Source organism: Miscanthus floridulus, chromosome 1 (genome assembly GCF_019320115.1).
Source record: "Miscanthus floridulus cultivar M001 chromosome 1, ASM1932011v1, whole genome shotgun sequence".
Classification (NCBI taxonomy): domain Eukaryota; kingdom Viridiplantae; phylum Streptophyta; class Magnoliopsida; order Poales; family Poaceae; genus Miscanthus; species Miscanthus floridulus.
The window spans coordinates 82,759,037-82,779,180 of NC_089580.1; the positions used below are offsets into that span (position 1 = coordinate 82,759,037).

General features: G+C 45.0%; 2 protein-coding genes and 2 long non-coding RNA genes across 5 annotated transcripts; 2 read left to right on the forward strand and 2 right to left on the reverse strand.

Annotated features, from left to right (window-relative positions):
• Nucleotides 1-1,419: 1,419 nt before the first annotated feature.
• On the reverse strand, nt 1,420-3,003 carry LOC136488583 (uncharacterized). 2 transcript variants are annotated; one of them, XR_010767398.1, is made up of 5 exons: nt 2,565-3,003; nt 2,431-2,495; nt 2,110-2,275; nt 1,728-1,857; nt 1,420-1,637 (listed from the first exon to the last, which is right to left on the reverse strand). It is a non-coding gene; the product is annotated as an uncharacterized lncRNA (long non-coding RNA). The 2 variants fall into 2 exon arrangements; XR_010767397.1 differs by having other exon boundaries at nt 2,431-3,003.
• A 569-nt stretch (nt 3,004-3,572) lies between these two features.
• Nucleotides 3,573-4,906, reverse strand: LOC136488593 (uncharacterized). The gene is made up of 4 exons (XM_066485477.1): nt 4,806-4,906; nt 4,644-4,698; nt 3,884-3,925; nt 3,573-3,635 (listed from the first exon to the last, which is right to left on the reverse strand). Exons 1-4 carry the CDS (start codon nt 4,904-4,906, stop codon nt 3,573-3,575), a joined length of 261 nt encoding a protein of 86 aa, XP_066341574.1.
• Nucleotides 4,907-5,599: 693 nt separating this feature from the next.
• Nucleotides 5,600-7,530, forward strand: LOC136488600 (uncharacterized). The gene is made up of 4 exons (XR_010767399.1): nt 5,600-6,093; nt 6,274-6,454; nt 6,901-6,971; nt 7,112-7,530. It is a non-coding gene; the product is annotated as an uncharacterized lncRNA (long non-coding RNA).
• A 1,901-nt stretch (nt 7,531-9,431) lies between these two features.
• LOC136459613 (zinc finger BED domain-containing protein RICESLEEPER 2-like) lies at nt 9,432-11,684 on the forward strand. Its single transcript, XM_066459454.1, has one exon. The coding sequence runs from the start codon at nt 9,432-9,434 to the stop codon at nt 11,682-11,684; it is 2,253 nt and encodes a 750-aa protein (XP_066315551.1).
• The last annotated feature ends 8,460 nt before the right edge of the window (nt 11,685-20,144 follow it).

Sequence of the window (20,144 nt, forward strand, 5' to 3'; positions counted from 1 at the left end):
TTAATGGCACAAAGGATCTTGGTTTATTCTTCAAGAAAAATCATGATCCCAGTATGATTGGTTATACTGATGCATGTTACTTATCTGATCCTCGTAACGAAAAATCTCAAACAGGATTTGTATTCCTACATGAAGGTACAGCTATTTCATGGAAGTCTTCTAAGCAGACTCTGACAGTGACCTCTACTAATCATTCTGAAATTATTGCTCTATACGAGCCATCACGAGAATGTATATGGCTTCGCAGAATGATTAACCACATACAACAGTCATATGGTATTGGTTCAACTGAATCATCTATAATTATTTATGAAGATAATTCCGCTTGTGTTACACAGATGCAATCAGACTACATAAAGAGCAATATCACTAAGCATATTGTTCCTAAACTGTTTTATCACCATGAATTGCAAGAAAACGGGAAAATAAACATCTTGCAAATCAAGTCATGTGATAATCTCGCTGACCTATTTACTAAGTCCTTACCAACTTCTGTGTTTCAAAAATTGGTACATGAAATTGGTATGCGGTGACTTCGAAATTTGCCAGAATCAGGGGGAGACATCTCCTAAATATTGATCTGTACTAGCATTATATTATACTCTTTTCTTTCACAAGTTTTACTTACAAGGTTTCTTGTTAAAGTTTTTAATGAAATAATATTAACATAAGTATGTGTCATATTTCTAATTTTCCCCACCGGGGTTTTTGTGGAAAATATCAAAGAAGTCAAAATAACATCAAATTCCATTTTCATTCATGTAGATAGAAGTCAAAATGCAAATCATGATATGATGTCCTCGTCAATTCTATGCTCGTCATCATCACCTAAAAATGAATATCATTTTAACCTCAAATTCTTATAATCATGTTTGAAGCTGGTAGGACCCCAACCAAATCTCTGTGCTACCAGCAAATACAGTGCGGTTGCTGAGCGTCTAAAAAAAGCAACAGGGTTTCTGAGAATATGCTTGTGAATATATCCTTAATCACTGAGTCGCTAACAAAAATGAAGGACATGTCTTCAGTTTGCACCGTGGTAAAACTAAACAGATAGGCTGAGATACTACTGCCGAAAATGAAGGATAGGTTTATAGAAGAAACTGAATCACAAAACTATAATCAAACGAAAACAGATCATTTTATCTGCTTATGATATATATGTAGCGTACCACATAACCATGTGCTTGCGTCACTTGCTTATGATGATGGCATTATATTTTCAAGGTCGTTGCTGACTTACTGCATGGCCTCATGAGTCTTCGACACCTCTTCCATAATGTCCCTATTTTCAGCAGGTTTCTGAAACCAAGGACATGCACGTGCCCAGGTACATGTTTTTAAAAACTATTTAATGAGACATTATAAGATCTAAGCCAGTATTGCTATATAGCACAATTCTTGTGTACAATTTGGATAAAAACTGAGATTGGAAACTCTGACTATATAAGATATCATAGTTCAATGAGTACAAACATTCTTATCTATGACTCTATGTGCTTCTAATCATAGCCATATTATTTGGAAATCAATTAAAAATCAACATTCTTATCTGAGAATTCGGATACTCAGTAGTCACAACTGCAAATTTCTAGGAACTCTTGAACAGTTTGTTTATTGTGAAGAACCACTTCGATCTGTAATTTCGACAAATTAGTAAATACTTAACCACAGCAGGATAGTAGAAAGTCAGCATGAAAAAACAAGGAACTGATGTGCTATTTGACCTTAATGTTGTCGTGCCCATAGACCTCAAACTAAGTGTCAGGTTTCTAATCAGAGTAGCAGAGGTCAGTATCCACGTTTTTTTGCTCACATGATCAACCACTGTCCCTGAGCAACACATACGCCATCCATCTGTGCAAGAATATTCAATTAATAATCATCAATATAATTTTTTTGTCACACTAAATTTTAAAACAAAGTCAGAGTAAAACTCTCAAGTCCCCCCTTCACTCTATACCATATTTGTGTAAATGCAATCAGCATATTTATGGTCAATATACAGCAATACTATGATTAGTAATAACAACTGAATGCAAGAACCCAAATAACAAAAAATACAAGTAGTAGCGGCAGCGCGACGACGGAGACAGACATTCAACGAACCTGTAGCTTCGCCTTTGCTTTCAATTTCCGCGCCTGGTGTTCCTCATCGCGCCCGGGGGCGTCGGCGGACATCTCGAGTTATAGATGCTGTAGGATCAGCTGCAGATAATCCTTCGCCAGATGTATAGACTTCAATAGGTACAGTCTTCTCTACAAATTTGAGAAACTGTTGAAACACACATTAGTGTCACTGAACCAGAGACCTTTAGTTTTAAATTATAGTACAAATCACATGATCCCAAAGCACAAGTTATGACAGATGAGTCTGTCACGTTATTTTCCATTAAACTAAATGCTATGACAACACCAAACAATACTTGCCTGTGATTTTGCTGTGGATGGATCACCCAGAAGCAAGATACGAATATCCCCTCTCAAACGTATACCTAGAAATTTATTATGTAATCAAATAGCAAAATAAAACAATAGGAGAAAAAGAAGAGATGGCCCGCTACCGGTTGCCCAAGGTTGCCCGAAACCCCAACCCTACCGCCACCGGCGGCGGAGAGGCCAGTGCCGCGGACGAAGTTCGTCACCGCATTGCCCCTGGTTCTCGACGGGGGCGACGGCCCCCTTCTCCCTACCGTCGACGCTCCGGGCAGCTCCTCGGCGCCGACATGGCGGTACCTATCCCCCACGGTGCTTCCCCTCCGGGCGACTGGGATCCTGGCACCGAGGTACGCGGCGGGGAACTCGTCGTTGGTGAGATCGGCGAACTGGTTCATCCCGAGAAGAAGCACCAACGTGCCGCGGACGACCGTGGGGCAGCGCCGGCGGGGCGGTCGTCCTGGCCGCACGCGAACTGGTGGCCGTCGGCGCGTGGGGGAGAGGAGGCCGTCGTCGCGTGGGGGAGAGGAGGGGGAGACGAGGAGTCAGCGTGGGGGAGCGGAGGAGTCGGCGCGCGTGGGGGTAGAGGAGGCGTCGCGGGCGTCGCGCGTAGGTGGAGTCGTCGCGCGGGGGATGGGATGAGTGACGAGGACTGATCCGGAGAAGCTGGATCGTTGGATTTGAGCGAGTAAGAGAAAGAAGAGGCCAGAATAAATCTGGCGCGTTCGTTTTAAAGCTGCGCTGGTCCTGGGTGTCGTTTTCTGTGTGCATCGAGGAGAGGTCATGGCTGTGGAGGACAGTTGTTGGGGGTAGTTGTTTACGGCAGGTGCATTATTAGTTGTTGAGATTAGTTTCAGTACATGAATAGTTATTCCAGTAAAAGAAACTGAAGCAGAAATTATGTTTGCCAATTTCATTATTCTCATTGTTGTCATTCAAGACAGAACCATATAAGCGTTTTCAACAGAAATGGTGTAATCATCTCGTTCCCTAGGGCAATATGGTGAGTACACATCAACAGGGTAGTGACGATTTACAACAAGAAGCAATAATTTGGAGGGAGCTATAGCTCTGGTTTTATTACCATCGACTTACTACAACATATTGCTTCAAATGGCTGTTGCATACACAAGGATTCAACCAGAAGAATCCCTAGTGCTGGACTCTTGTTCTGATTTCACTTCTTGGGCGTCGAGTAAGGCCCCGTTTAGATGCGAAATTTTTTTTTGCTTTTGGCTACTGTAGTACTTTCGTTTGTATTTGGCAAAAATTATCCAATTATGGACTATTTAGGCTTAAAAGATTCGTCTCGCCAATTACGGGCAAACTGTGCAATTAGTTATTCTTTTTACCTACATTTAATGCTCCATGCATGTGCCGCAAAATTTGATGTGACGGGAAATCTTAAAAAATTTTAGATTTTGGGTGGGATCTAAACAGGGCCTAACTTTCCATCTTTTGGTACAAGACAAGGAATTCCATCAAGTACCTGCAGTCACATCACCAGTTCACCACACAATAAGAGTTGGGGAAAATGATAAATGAAATCGCCAGGTACAGGAGCAAATGCTCACAAAGAGGGTGTTGAGCTGAATAGCTAGGCGGTCATGGTCATTGCAACGACAAACAAAAAAAAATGACCGAACAAAACGACATATTTTGATCCCTGCACTGCAGTTGCATAGGTTCAAGATTTTCCTTCTGTGCAACCAAAAGCCGATGCAAATCATTTATCAGTTCCCTCTTTTCTCAATCAAATCAGTTGGTTTGGTCGTAATAAGCCATTAGGTTTGCACTTTGTCACTTTGATCATTTCCTTCTCCCACCCACCCTATCTAGTACCTAGTCTGTTCCAACCACAACACTCACATGTGGGTATGTTAGCGGTAAAATCTGGTTACAAAATGATTATCCATATAAGCACTAAACTCCAATCTGAATTTGTTCTGAAACTGTCTTGAAACTAGGCAAGACCTGATCCTGCAGAGGCCTACCAAAACATGCACGGCAGCACAGGCTACGGATTCCAAAACACTCATTTGTTTGAACGTTTGCGCTGCAGGAAATCTGCGCCTACACTTCCAAGATTTTGGCTCTATTAGAACAGTTTAACGCATTTTTCCCCATTAATTCAGTCAATACAACAAACAGGTGGCCGGCACACATGGGCATCACACGAGATGAGCACAAGAGCGATCGGGACTCGCCGGGAAGGGCACCCCGGCGGCGTCGCTGGCCAGAGATCGGGTGGCCTCGCAGTACCTGCGCGGCAAGGTGCGGCACACGGCTAAGGGAGCAGGATGGAAACGAGGGCAATAGCTGCGGCAAAAGAGGAGGAGACGGAAGCCAATTAGTCTCGGATTCCCCACCTGAGAGGCTGCTTGGAGAGTGGGCAGACGAGCACGTCGGCGAGCGCCCGCGGGATGCTGCGGCCGCCGTGGGTCGATAGCAACGCCGCCGTCCGCCCCATTGTTCTCGTCGGGTTGATGGTTGGACCAATGTGCCCGGTTTGGCCCAAGCGACCACTGCTCAGAGTCAGAGCACGCATGCTCGTTGTTGGGCCCACTGGCGGGCCTCGATCCGACCCACCGGCGCCATGGGAGTTGGGCCCATGGTTGCAATCTGATCCCTGCTATAAGGATCAATCAAAACGTTCCAGAAAAACATCCTCCGCTGAGTCCAGTGTGCATTAAAAAAAGGCAACGTAAACCAATCAACCTGTACAAACTTAAGAACTATCAATCAGGACCATTAGTTGCTGATTCAATGGATAGGGTGAGAGGTGCGATTTTTTTGCGCTTAAGCCCCCCACCCGCCGGCCTTTTTTTTTTGCACTTAAGCCCCCTCACCTCATCTATTGGATCAGCATCTAGTGGTTATGATTGGTAGTTTTCAAGTTTACACAAGTTGATTGGTTTACACACGGTATGTTGCCTTAAAAAAATACACACAACGAATCAATTCGTCTCTATTAAAATCAACGGCTAAAAACACCCTCTCAGGCTTCAAACCCAATCCAGCGGCCATGGTTGATCGTTTGACGCAGGCTTCAAACGCAGGCTGCACCGTCCCCGCACGTCCTCCGCCCCACGCACGCCTATGCAGCCAGGGATCGAATCCCACGAGCAACCAAAAAAGAAAAAAAAAATGAAGATAGCTCCTCAACATCCGTGAGAGGCGGGCGACCGGCAGCTCTTCCTGCGATGGGCGGCCTGCGAGCGCAATACGTGCGCGTGAACGAAGGTCCGCAGGTGGGTGCGACGCGCAAGGACGGCGCGCATGCGAGACGGACGCGGACGCCGCTCGCACGGAAGACAGGCCGCGAACGGTGCTCGCGGATCAGGCTGCGGACGGTCGTGACGGGCGACGAACACCCGTGCGCGGAATCCATCGGACGAAGCGCGTACGACGAAGGTGGATCCCCAGGCTGCAGCCAGCGCCGGAGCCCACCCCATCTTCCTCCGCCACCAGCCGCCCGCCGCCTGTCCATCCTCCAGTCGTCGCTCCGGGCTGGGCCACGGCCGACACCGCGCCGCCCTGCTCACCTGGCTGTGATGCCACCCTACCCCGTCACCACGACGCCCTGGCCCCCTGCTGCCGGCTGCGCCAGGCCATCACCGCTCGTCTAGATCTAGCAGTCATCACGGACATCTCCAGGTGTTTTTTTTTCTCCTTCTGATTTCAATGTTAGATGGATGGGACATCCGATGGCTGCTGCATATGGTTCAAAGAAAGCTTGCTTTTCCTTGCTCGCCCTGTCATAGTTTTATTTCGTCACAAATTGCCCGTTCTATCTCCATTCTCAAGAAGTACTGATTAGTGTTCATTTTGCTACAGCCTATAGACATCTACAGTGAGAAAAACTCCATGGGCTGCACACTTGCACTGATAGGGGCTGCACACTTGCACTGAATATCAGTCTTCAGATGAAGGAAACACAAATTCTTAATTCTTGACAGCAATCATTTGGTTGGAGAAATACCAGTATATTTTCAGCACTCAGAGGACTTACAAATTTGTAAGAGCATTCTGAATGTTATATGCAAATGTATGTATAATTTAATCTTGAAGATGGGCAGGGGAGCGATTTATAAGTCACAAAAAGGTCCAATGCCTTATGGCAAAGAGTACAAGCGTAACTATGTACTGGAGATGACTAATATTTTTTTTTGCCGAGTGGCAAGGAGCTTGACTGTTAACATTATGCTAGGATAACTTACTAATTTGTTCTTTACAAGTTGTTTTATTATGACTGATGTTGTAATGATCCATTCAACTTATGTGTTAAGCTGCAAGCACCACCATATAATTTGAAGAAAAAAAAACTTCATTTGAACTCAGTTGTGCCTGTGCTTATCTGCAATATTGTCTACTTGCGATGTTTGACATCATTGTTTATATATGTCTAGCTCAGTTATAGATCATTTTTCACTTTAGATTTTTGACAATCTCTTTTTTATACAGCATGGCAGCAGCTTTTGGTTGAGCGGCTCAATTCTGTGTGTTCTGCGTACCTTCAAAGTTGCATTAGTAAGGTGAATTCTTTTCTATAGATCTTTTTTTGAACAGGTGCTCTATTCCGTTGTATCTATCTCACTATTTACTTCAATTTTCAAGAAACATGTTGTCTTTTTTATTTTCTGAGGACATTTTTTCCCTTGGATTTCTACCCCAGTTTTCCAGAACAGCGATGAGGACTTGAAACCCTGGTGGAAAGGGCTACCCACGGAAACAAAATGACATGACGTTATTTTGTGTTTTAAGTCATTTCACTTTGTCAAGATCTTTTTACTTGGACATAATATAAATTGTCCGAAGGGCGAGCCTGGTGCAAGCGGTAGAGTCTTACCGCCTGTGACTGGAAGGTCCCGGGTTCAAGTCGCGGTCTCCTCGCATTGCACAGGCGAGAGTAAGGCTTGCCACTGACACTCTTCCCCAGACCCCGCACAGAGCGAGAGCTCTCTGCACTAGGTACGCCCTTTATAGTATCAATTATCCATCCAGATAGCAACATTGATTTTTTTTTGTAAGAATCAACTTCATGGGTATGCTGCCTCTCTTGCTTCTTTCTGTCCACAAGCTTGTGCTGATGAGAATTTCAATGAAATAAGCAAATAAGCACGATCTGCAACTTTGTATTATTAATTGATTAGTTTATTTTTTTATGTCAATTGATTAGTTTGTTAATTACATGTCTTTTGAAAGTTGTTCATAAAGTCAATTAGCTTTGGATTTAATGTGTCCCGTAGCGTTAGCATGGGCAAATATACTGGTAATACAAAATGGCCTGACGTTCAGGCAACCAACATCAGCACTTCCTTCGAAATCGATCTGAATCCACGAAGGGGGAAGGAAACTAGGACAGGTGGCGCGCTTCGCCGCGCCTGCCCTGTTGCAGGCGATGATGTGAACCAATATGTTGTGGGCGCATCAGACCGGATTATTAGAAACTTCATCCAGAACATTTGGTATTTTGTCAGCGGATCGTTTTGTTGTAATAAGGTTTTGCTAAATTCCTTATTAGAGAGCGTGATTTCAAGTTGCATAACAAATATAACTGACTTATATACACCTTGTGACAGAAGGAAAAAATGGGGAAAATGTCAGGCAGTAAATAAAATCTTTAACGGTGATTGCAATTGGAACAAAAATTTGATAAACTCTAATAAGGTCAAATCGGATAGACATAGGCCAAATATTCTCTTTATATGAAGTTTTGGTAAAATCCTTTACAGAAAAGTACAACTGCAACGAATTATACATACTGATAGAGGACGTGCGGCATGGACCACTATAGTTAAAGCAACTGATAAACTATCTAGGGACTGGCTAGAGCAATTGGGGTTGATTAAAACCCACTTGACTCCTCTTCAACCACAGGATTCGGAGCATTGGTGGCTCCTTCGCGTGCTGACATCTGCCGTTCTCTATTTTCCAAAAAAAAAAACTTATGATTATTAGAATCAACCCGTAGTCCAACCCCTTCCCACCCCGCAACCCTAGCCTGACCTCTTGATCCCTCTCTCCTTTCTCTCGTCTCCCCGTCGCTGCCGCCGCGTTTCTCTCCTCTCCCCGCCGCCGCCGCCTCCTCCGCACCTCCACCCCTCCTGCGCAACCTCTATACTTGGCCATGCAGCCCGAGGCCGGTAGCCCGGCCCATGGCCCGCTAATTTGACCCGACACGAGTCCGGCCCGGCACGAGGGTCTCTGGGCCCGGGCTGGCCCGGCACGCAGCTACAGGCCGTGCCTGGGCCGTTGCGCAAGCCCACGGGCTAGCACGGCCCGGCACGGTAATAAGCCGTCGGCCCGAGGTCGGCCCGGCAGCAGCTCCCGGCTCCCGCGCGGCCTGCTAGCGGCCCAGCGGCCAACGGCGCTTTGGCCTCCCGGCCTCCCCCTATCATATAAGCGCGAGGCAGGCAGGCAGCCGGCGCCCGCGCCCCTCACAAACCCTAAACCTAAATCAATCGATTGACTCCTCTCCTCTCCTGCTCTCCACTCTCCAGTCCACTGCGCCGCAGCCGCCGCTCGCACTCTCGCCTCGCCGTATGACCGTATCCACTGTGCCGTCGTCGACCCCGACTCCGGTGACCTCGAACCGTCGCTGCCGGCGTGCTCCTCACCCTCTCTACCTCTCCCTTCTCCATCTACCTTTCTCCCCTCTAGATCTCGATGATTATGTGAGTTTGTTGACCCCGTTTGTCCCTCCTCCGTCGGTCGCCGTCCTTGCTAACCTTGTGTCGTCTTCTCTGGCCGCGGGGCCGTCGTCGTCTTCTTCTCCGGCACCGAGCTCCGGTTGCGAAGGTAAGCACCTAACCCTAACCCTAACCGGCTAACCCTAATCCCCATCTTTCTTCTTTTTTTGATGAGATCTCTAACTGATCTATTCCTTCCTCCTTCGCAGGTCGGTAGCCGATGCTTCAAGCTCTAGCTGCGGCATAGAGCGAGGAGCAAGGCGGCCACCCGCACCGTTGAGGTACGGTGCTGGAGAGGCGGCCATGGCTGAAGACGATGGCGAGCTTCCGCCTGGCATGGCCCCTGAGGGCGAGAACGACGACGACATCCGTGATGACACTACTGCGTTGTTCGGTGTCGATCTCGGAGACGGCGACGGTGGTGAAGGGGCGACGGCGTCTGCGAACCCGGTCGGCTCCAACTCCAACGGCTCTGTTCCATCTGTTGCTGCTGCTGGTAATGGTAAGGTTGGTAAGCGTAAATCTCCTGTCTGGGATGATTTTGAAGAGATATTTGAGACTATGAATGGAGTACAGATTTGCACTAAAGCTAAATGTAAAATGTGTAAGTCAACCTTGTCTGCTAGATCTAGTGCTGGCACTGGTCACTTGAAGAGGCACCAGAACTCTTGTAGGCAGAAAACTGATCAACGTGATAGGGTTCAATCTAGGCTATCTTACAATCCTGATGGTTCTGTGCATAACTGGGATTATAAACCTGAGGTAGCTAGAACTGAACTCTGCAGATTGATTGCTAGGCTTGATTTGCCTTTGGGTATTGGTGATACAGATGCATTTGAGGAGTACATTCAACGTGCTCATAACCCTAGGTTTCGTAGGGTGTCTAGACAGTCCACCACTAGAGACCTTCGTGCTCTATTTACTGAACGTCGTAATATGCTTAAGAATCATGTTTTGTCTGGTGCATCATCTGTTGCTTTGACATCTGACATATGGTCTGGAAATGCTAAGGAGGACTACATTAGTGTAGTTGCTCATTATGTGAGTGCAGATTGGGAGCTACAGAAAAAGGTAATTGGCCTCAGGTTGATTGAGGTGAAGCACACTGGTGAGAACATTTCTGAAAAAATTGCTTGTGTGGTTCAGGAATTTGGTATGATTGACAAGATTTATTCTGTTACTCTAGATAATGCTTCCTCCAATGCTAAGGCAATGGAGACTTTGACACCCATGTTTGCATGTTATTTAGGTTCTGATCCAACACCTACTTCATCAGATCCTAATAAGCGTAAATATAATCTTATGCATCAGCGTTGTGCTTGCCATATCATTAATTTAATTGTGAAATCTGGTTTAAAGAGATTTAAAACTTACACAGAGGATTTTAGAACTGCTATTAACTTCTTAAATTCATCTAATCACAGAATTGTCATGTTTAAGAATTATTGCAATGCTCAAGGTGTTAGACCTAGAAAGTTTGGTTTAGATATGGATGTGAGATGGAATGCTACATACCTTATGCTTAAACACTTGCTACCTTACAAGGAGGTTTTTTCTGTGTTCATTAATGCAAATTTTGGCTGCACATTGTTGACTCCAAGACATTGGCTCATTGCTGCCAAGATATTGGAGTTCCTAGAATTATTTTATGAATCAACATGTGTTCTATCTGGTGTTTACTATCCAACTAGTCCACTAATTCTGCACCATATGCTTGACATTGCTCATCATTTGCATGAAAGTGAAAAAGATCAAAATCTAATGGCTGTTGTCTATCCTATGAAGCTTAAATATCTTAAGTATTGGGAAAATATACCTCTGTTATATTCTATTGCTTTCATTCTTGATCCTAGAGCTAAGTTGAGAGGTTTGTTTAATGTGCTGGTAATACTTAAAGAGAACATTGGTGTTGATTACAATAAATATTATGCTGATGTTAAAACTGAAATTTACAAGTTATTTGCCAAGTATGACAGCAAGTATGGTTCTACAAGGTCTCAAAGACCTGTACATCCTGCAGTCAACTCAGGTAAGAGGAAACAAGCATGGGGAAGGATCTTTGGCGGCCCTGGATCATCAGCTGTTGTTGGTCATCCTCCCCCTGCCTCTGTCTCCACTTCAACTCAATCTGCTGCCTTTGTTGCTTGTGAGCTCACAACTTATCTGGATAGTGACAATGTCACTGCATATGAGGATGATTTTGATTTGCTTCTCTGGTGGCGTGACCACAAACTAACCTATCCTGTTCTTTCTATAATGGCAAGAGATATTATGGCTGTTTCTGTTTCTACTGTCTCTTCAAAATCATGTTTCAGTTTAACAGGAAGGATTATTGAGGAGCGGCGCCGAAGACTTCTGCCTGAACATGTGGAGATGCTTGCTTGCATCAAGGACTGGGAGCTGGGTGATAGAAGACTTCAACATTCTGCTGACAACCAAGAGCTGGCAGAGTCCTTTGAGAATCTGTATCTTGATGTTCCTGAAGATGGATCTGGGCCTCCTTCTGCTAGCACATCTGCAAGTGCTTCTGTTGCTTCTGCTTCTGCTGCTACCTGAGCGCTGAGAGTTGAGAGTTCAGTTTGAGAGAGTTGAGATTGAGACCTGTGAGGCTTGAGAGTTGAGACATAATGCTTGTATCTGGTATTTGTATTGTGAACATTTGAACATTATAAGAGCTGTGCTGCACTCTTTTTCCCTTTTTGGGGTTTCTCACAAGGGTGAGTTTTACCCAAAAAGGTTTTTAATGAGGCAGCATTGCACACAGCTCATTTCTATCTTTAAATCTCTGTCTTTTGTTGTGTTTGAGTCTTGCTGTTAAGTTGTTAAATAGTTAAGTTGTTTTTGTGATTCTGTGAATGACTTGTCAAAATTATGAATGTGCTGTTGATTAAGAATCTGATGAGCGGTTTTCTACAATTTGGGTTGTGGGCTGGCACGGCCCGCAAGTTTTGGCCGGGCTGTGCGGGCGGCACGGCCCGAATTTCAGCCCGAGGGGCCGTGCTTGGGCTGTCAACGGGGCACGAGGCCCGGTAAGGCACGGCACGGGGAGGGGGGGGGGGCACGGCGTGCCGTGCCGGCCCGACACCAGCGGGCCGTGCCTGGCCTGTGCCCGGGCCGTGCCGAGCCGGGCCGGCCCGATGGCCATATATAGCAACCTCCACACAGCCGTCGCTCGAGATGGAAGCCGCATGGCCTCTGTGGCATGGGGGCGCACAAGATCAGTAGGCGCCTAATCGGGGAAGAGGAGGTAGCGCTGGACCCTCCCTACCCTCCCCTCCCCTCGCCGCCTCCATGTCGGCATGAGCGCCGTTGTTGCTCCTCGATTCGTGAGAGAGGGATCTCCGCCTTCCTCATCTCATCCTTGGACCCGACAACACACTACGGTCTTGCCCGCCTCTTCTAAAGCCGTCGTTTTCTTCCATTACAATCCCAGCAATATAGTGCACAAGCAGCGAATCTTTATTCGCAAGTGGTTCCGGTAAACTTCCGTTCCCCATTCCTACTGCTTAGATCCGCTCCCGTTGCGTGCATCGTTCTTCGCTGTTGCTCTGGAAATAAATATGGCCTCAGGTGCTCTCATACTGAGCAACAGCTCGGAGGCGACAAAGCGAATCAGCCGAGCAACTTATTCTTTTCCCTTCTCCATCACTCAGGCTCTCTTGAGCATATTGTATTTTAACTTTCTTATTTACCTAACTCAAAATTATTTGTTTGTTCAAGATTTTTTATTTAGTTAGCATTCACTGCAGAGTTTGATGATGGCAGGGACAACTGTACTGAAGTGTCTAGGTGGGCATAATCACCATGGCAGGAAGCCATAACCAATACCATGGCTTCTGCAAGCTTTATCACAAGCCAACAAGGTCTCATTCTTTTTCTTTTACCGATTTTCTATGATTTCCCACCCTACTTGGTTCAAATAGATTTTTCAAATGTTCAATATCTTGCTTGATGAAAAAAGATAAACTATAAATGGATCTCGACATATCTATTTGCATTACTAAATAATTACTACATTGGTTGATACATATTTTCAGTGTTCTCAACAATTATAAAATAGTTTTTAGCACATTCAATCCTTTGTTTTCTTCTACGAAGAGCTTACTAAGGTTTCTATATAGATTGTTGACCAGGCTGCATTTGTTTGAACGCAGGTGGTCATCGCTTCTCATCCATCCATCTTGACCTTTTTAGATTCAAATTGATTAACTTGTCCTCAAAAAAAGGTCCGCTTGAAGACATGTAACACCATGGGGTTTAAGTATGGTGTTGCTCTTGTGGATCTATGCTTTTTTATGGGTTTTGCGATGTGGTATTGTTAAGCCATTGAGCTTTCATAATTTGTTGGTTGAAGCACGAAACAATGCTCCATCTGACATACTAACCTTTAGGTTTGAATTACTAATTAGGCATTTCCTAATTTCTTCCCTCGATCCCTGCTACTATATTCTTAGGTTTCTAGCTGTTAGAAAATAGGCATGGGGGAAACTAACTAGGTGCACTCTCACACTTACCTGCTTTGTCCATTTCCTAATTTCTTCGCTCTATCTGCGCATCTCTTCTATACTTCTCCATTGCTCCTTCCTAGCTGTATTGGCTTTGCACATCTATTCTGGTGGTTGACATATATGGCACTATGGTAAGGGGACTGTTGCTCACTCTATGGCCTACTCTATTGCAGGGATATGTCTGTTTGCGACATGTGTTGCTTGTTCATGTGTGCTTGTCATTTGTCTACTAAATGCTGTTGTAGTTATGATACATGTTGCAGTGGTACCTTCTTTTCTATACTGCTTCTTGACGTCGTGCAGTGTGTGATGTCATGGCTAGTCCTTTTTTTAGGCATGCCAAAATTACAGGAGGGTAACAAACATTTCAGCGGCACAGTTCAGATTCAGTAAATAAGTCCATTCTTTTATTGTAAATGGAGAAGAGAGCTCCCCACCATAAAATGAACCAAGCTAAAGTGAACCAAACTATAACCGCAAGCGTGAAAATACAGTTTTTAAAATTTGATACACTCATTTTCCTGGCACCAGTAATTTCAAAGTACTTTCATTCCGAGATCTGACTGCAAACTCAAGTTGGTTGTAGATTAGACATTTAAGCTTTCTTGCTACACATTTTTTCTTTTCGATTGCTGCTGCTCCCTGCCCCACACACTTAGATAAGGGCGCCCCCAACAAGGGTGCAAAACGCTAGCAAATAATATATTTTAGTCCAGGTGGAGGAAAGAGAATGCAAAATTCACAATCACCAGCGAGATGTCAAGCGCTATGCAGAAAAGTCCTAATGGCTAGAGAGGGGTGAATAGCCTATTAAAATTTCTACAACAATACTTAGCAACACGGTTAGACAAATATGAGGCGAAGCGAGTGTTGCGCTAGCCTTCTATAAATGCAAGCCACCTACCATAATTCTAGTTTATATAATCTCTATCCACACAATGGCTATGTCACTTCACTAAGTTAGTGTACTCTCAAAAGCTAACTAAAGAGCCACACTAACCAAACTAACAACCTCTCATGACTAGCTACACTAAAGAGCTTGACAACTAGTTTGCGGTAATGTAGAGAGAGAGAGCAAGATGGTTATACCGCCGAGTCAAGGAATGAACCAATCAATCACAAGAATGAATATCAATGAAGACCAATCACCTCGGAATCAAATGATGACACAATGATTTTTTTTACCAAGGTTCACTTGCTTGCCGACAAGCTAGTCCTCGTTGTGGCGATTCACTCACTTGGAGGTTCACGCGCTAATTGGCATCACACGCCAAACCCTCAATAGGGTGCCGCACCACCAACACAAGATGAGGATCACACAAGCCACGAGCAATTTACTAGAGTACCTTTTGGCTCTTCGCCGGGTAAAGGTCAAGAACCCCTCACAATCACCATCATCGGAGCCGGAGACAATCACCAACCTCTGCTCAACGATCCTCGCTGCTCCAAGCCAATCCCACAGTGAAACACGAATACAAGTGCCTCTAGATGCGAACACTCAAGCAATGCACTTGGATTCTCTCTCAATCTCACAAAGATGATGAATCAATGATAGAGATGAGTGGGAGGGCTTTGGCTAAGCTCACAAGGTTGCTATGTCAATGCTGAAAGCTCTAGTTTGTTTTGGTGAATTGATGAAACCCTAAGTGCTAACCTAGTTTATCAAGTGATCATGAGATAGGTAGCACATTCCAAGTGGTGAAGCAAATGAAGATCATGACATGATGATGGTGGTGTCATGGTAATGATCAAGTGCTTGGACTTGAAAAGAAGAAAGAGAAAAACAAAAGGCTTAAGGCAAAGGTATAAGTGGTAGGAGCCATTTTTGTTTTGGTGATCGAGACACTTAGTGAGTATGATCACATTTAGGATTGATAGTCATACTATTAAGAGGGGGTGAAACTCGTATCGAAATTCGATTATCAAAGTGCCACTAGATGCTCTAACTCATTGCATATGCATTTAGGATCTAGTGGAGTGCTAACACCCTTGAAAATATTTGTGAAAATATGCTAACACATGTGCACAAGGTGATACACTTGGTGATTGGCACATTTGAGCAAGGGTTAGAAACTTCACCGGCGGAGTGTCCGCCCGTAGAGTGCGGACAGTCCGACGGTGCCACTGGCGCCCTATATAGAAAAGACAGGGTTTTCACAGAGTGGACCGGACGCTGGTCTCAACTGGACCGGCTCGTCCGGTCAGTGGAAGCAGTGAAAATGCTGACGTCGGTCTTCGACTGGACGCTGGGTCAATTGGTGACCGAATGCTGAGTGGGTGCGTTCGGTCCCGCTGACATGGCAGTGCACAGAGGAGACGTTGAGTGACCGGACGCTGGGTGAGTCCAGTCGGGCATGACCAGACGCGTTCGGTCGTGAATTTTTGTGAATGGAACCTTTCTGGAAACGACCGAACGCTGGATCCTGCGTTCGGTCACTTTGAGCAGCGCGTCCGGTCACTACTTAAATGTACTGATGACCGTTGAGATTGGGCGATCAGCGTTTGAAGCGGATGACATGTGGCAAGCATCGGGCGACCAGACGTCGGGGTCCTGCGTCCGGTCGATCTGACCGGAGCGTCCGGTCACCCCGAGCAGTGCCCAATGAAGGGGTACAACGGCTCTATTTCGTGGGGGCTTCTATTTAAGCCCCATGGCTGGCTCTAGCTCACCCTCTTGGCCATTTGCATTGACATAGCAACCTTGTGAGCTTAGCCAAAGCCCTCCCACTCATCTCCATCATAGATTCAACATCTTTGTGAGATTGGGAGAGAATCCAAGTGCATTGCTTGAATGTTTGCATCTAGAGGCACTTGATGTTCATGTTTTGCTGCGGGATTCGCTTGTTACTCTTGGTGGTTGCCGCCACCTAGATAGCTTAGAGCATTTAGGATCATTGAGCGGAGGTTGGTGATTGTCTCCGACTCCGATCATGGTGATTGTGAGGGGTTCTTGACCTTTCCCCGATGGAGAGCCAAAAGGTACTCTAGTGAATTGCTCGTGGCTTGTGTGATCCTCATCTTGTGTTGGTTGTGCGGCACCCTATTGAGGGTTTGGCGTGTGATGCCAATCAGCGCGTGAACCTCCAAGTGAGTGAATCACCACAACAAGGACTAGCTTGCCGGCAAGCAAGTGAACCTCGGTAAAAATCATTGTGTCATCATTTGATTCTGAGGTGATTGGTCTTCATTGGTATTCATCCTTGTGATTGATTGATTCACTCCTCGACACAGCGGTATAACTATCTTGCTCTCTCTCTCTTTACATTATCGTAAAGTAGTTGTCAAGCTCTTTAGTGTAGCTAGTTGTGAGAGCTTGTTAGTTTAGTTAGTGTGGCTCTTTAGTTAGCTTTTGAGAGCACAATAACTTAGTGTAGTGCCATAGCCATTGTGTGGTTAGAGACAATAGAAACTAGAATTGTGGTAGGTGGCTTGCATTTTTTGTAGGCTAGCGCAACACTTGCTTCGCCTCATAATTATCTAACTGGTTTGTTAAGTATTGTTGTAGAAATTTTTAATAAGCTATTCACCCCCCCCTTCTAGCCATTAGGACCTTTCAAATGCAAATGGCCAAAAGAATGAGCTTGAGCCGACCACGGGGTTTAAATAGAGAGCCCCCATGAATAGAGCCGTTGGCTCTCTGTTCTCTAAAAAGTTGAGGCGACCGAACGTAGGACATCAGCGTCCAGTCGCGCGATGCACGCCACGTGGCCCCTACTTCAAATGTTGATCGCCCGATCTCAACAGTCATCAATGCACTTAAGTTGTGACCGAACGCTCTATAGTGTAGGACTGGACATAGGACCCTAGTGTCCGATCACTTCCAGTAAGGTTCCAGTCACGACCGGACGCGTCTGATCATAGGTGACCGGGCACACGAGCCTCAGAGTCCGATCATTTCCAGAGAGCTCCCCAAACCTCTGATTAGCAACCAAACGTGTCCGGTTCCTGGTGATCGGACTCGCCTTTGCGTCCGATCCCCTCTGCATCATCTCTGTGCGCTACGTCAGCATACGTCATCACTGACCGGATGTAGGCCCTGCGCGTCCGGTCACTTTTACCGTGCAGTGTCCGGTTAGCTCTACGCCCGCGCGCCATCTGCTGCCACTGATCGGACGCACCGGTGCTGCTGAGTCCAGCGTCCGGTGCACTCTGTGAAACCCTATCTTTTCTATACAGGGCGCCGATGGCACCGTCGGACTGTCCGCACTCTACGAGCGGACACTCCACCAGTGAAGTTTCGAACCCTTGCTCCCAAGTGCTAAACACAATGTGTAACACCTTTGTGCATGTGTGTTAGCATATTTTCACAAACATTTTCAAGGGTGTTAGCTTTCAACTAGATCCTAAATGCATATGCAATGAGTTAGAGCATCTAGTGGCACTTTGATAATCGCATTTCGATACGAGTTTCACCCCTCTTAATAGTACATCTATCGAACCTAAATGTGATCACACTCGCTAAGTGTCTTGATCACCAAAACGAAATGGCTCCTAACACTTATACCTTTGCCTTGAGCCTTTTGTTTTTCTCTTTCTTCTTTTCAAGTCCAAGCACTTGATCATCACCATGGCATCACCATCATCATGTCATGATCTTCATTTGCTTCACCACTTAGAATGTGCTACCTATCTCATGATCACTTTGATAAACTAGGTTAGCACTTAGGGTTTCATCAATTCACCAAAACCAAACTAGAGCTTTCATATGCTCGCACGGAGCCCAAGTAACTCACAGTCTATGAACTTGTGGCCCTCCCTTTCTTTTACTATGTGCAGCAAGCATTTTCTACTTTGTTTACTCTCTCTCTCTCTCTCTCTCTCTCTCTCTCTCTCTCTCTCTCTCTCTCTCTCTCTCTCTCTCTCCCACGTTGCTGGTGATTTGCATCGCTCTGTTGGGGACGCCCTAAGTTGAAACTTGAAAGTCATTGACCTTACATGTGTATCAGAATTTCCGTGGTTGCTGCCTAGCTGTGGTCACCAATAATTCAATTAGTTATGTGAAAGCTCTTTTGCTTGGCATAGATTTCTGACCCAGTGTAACAATTAGCTGGTAGATAATATATGCAATTGGCTCTTTTGAATAGGTCATGTTTGACAACTCATGTTTAGAATTTTTGGTGAAATTTGGGTGCACATGTAAAAAAGAAAAAACTCCATGTTTTTGTCTAGATAGCCATGTGAGCATCATTTGGAGCTTTATATTTATTAGTCTAAAACTTGTTGACCTTACATGTGTACCTGATTTTCTTGGTCCCTCTAAACATAATAACTCTTTACCTCTCCTGTTTGCAGTGCGATCGAAGAGAACTAATCATCGAAGGAAGGTCACAGTGCTTTTGCCTCTACCGGTTGCAGTGGAGTGATGATTTACATGAATCTGAATCCTCATTTACAACTGAAGTTCAGTACTCTTTTAGTTTGCCTATAGCATTATATATCTACTCTAATTGTTGCGGTATATTTGGATCGGCATTCTAAGCTACCAGCTATAGTGTTCGGTATGGTCATGAATTTTGATCTTGAATTGTAATTGATGTGCATGTAATGTATGCCTAGATAGAACCATAATGGCTACTCTATGGCTGAATAGAACCATAATGGCTGTGGTGGCTATACAACCTGTGTTGCTTGCGAATGCTTCATGACGTGTGCTAAGTATCGTATGATATCTCTTTGCTCTTGTGCCACGGCCCACAGTAATAATGAATATGTGCTTAATATCTTAACTGTGTCCATTGATAATATATTGTTTTTTTCTCAAATCATTCGGGCGCCTGATGTTCTAGTATACATGAACAGAGCAACAAAAGGTATGTAGGTTCAACTTGAAAACATCAAAACTTGATGGATAAAGTCAGATTCATCATTTTCCTTTTAGAAGTCCTGCACAACATGTCCATTAACAACTCTATAACATAAGTAATCCAAAGATAGAAGCACATAGATTTTAAGTGCACAGTATCTGACGGCAGGGTCAGGTCGAAAGCACAAGCATGGATGGATGTATTACTTGAATAGAATGAAGCAATTTTTTGAAAAAGAAAAGTATGTCCCTGCTATTATTTCCAGTACTCATGAAGTCACAAATGGGGAAAAGAACAACTGTAGAACTATTAGTGCACAGGTGCATACATGAAGGCCTGCCATTTTGTTCAGAAGGCACCAATTCAGATACCCTGAAATTTAATCAATTTATTTTGCTGCATAAGGTACAGCTAGAGAACTGACACTGCACAGTTACATACCTCGAGGTCCACCATTTTGTTGAGAGACCACCAATTCAGATAGTCTGAAACTACATCATTTTATTTCATGCATAAGGTCCTCAAGCCAGCGTGACCAAACAAATAATCAAATTGAACAGGCACATATCCATGATACACTCTAAAGTGAGATGATTTTCCATAGACCCTTAAAAAGCGCAGTTCCAGGTAAGTATATTTTTCTCAGAGCATAAATGCATATTGTTGGCTATACAAATCTTGATGTTCAAGAAGGGATATGTTGA

What these genes read in the sequence shown, in the direction of transcription:
- LOC136488593 (XM_066485477.1), bottom strand. Translation starts at nt 4,906, where the DNA reads ATGGGGCGGACGGCGGCGTTGCTATCGACCCACGGCGGCCGCAGCATC. An exon ending in CTCTCCAAGCAGCCTCTCAG is followed by an intron (nt 4,699 to 4,805) that starts GTGGGGAATCCG and finishes CTTGCCGCGCAG; the next exon opens with GTACTGCGAGGCCACCCGAT. An exon ending in CCGCCGGGGTGCCCTTCCCG is followed by an intron (nt 3,926 to 4,643) that starts GCGAGTCCCGAT and finishes ATGTGACTGCAG; the next exon opens with GTACTTGATGGAATTCCTTG.
- LOC136459613 (XM_066459454.1), top strand. Translation starts at nt 9,432, where the DNA reads ATGGCTGAAGACGATGGCGAGCTTCCGCCTGGCATGGCCCCTGAGGGC.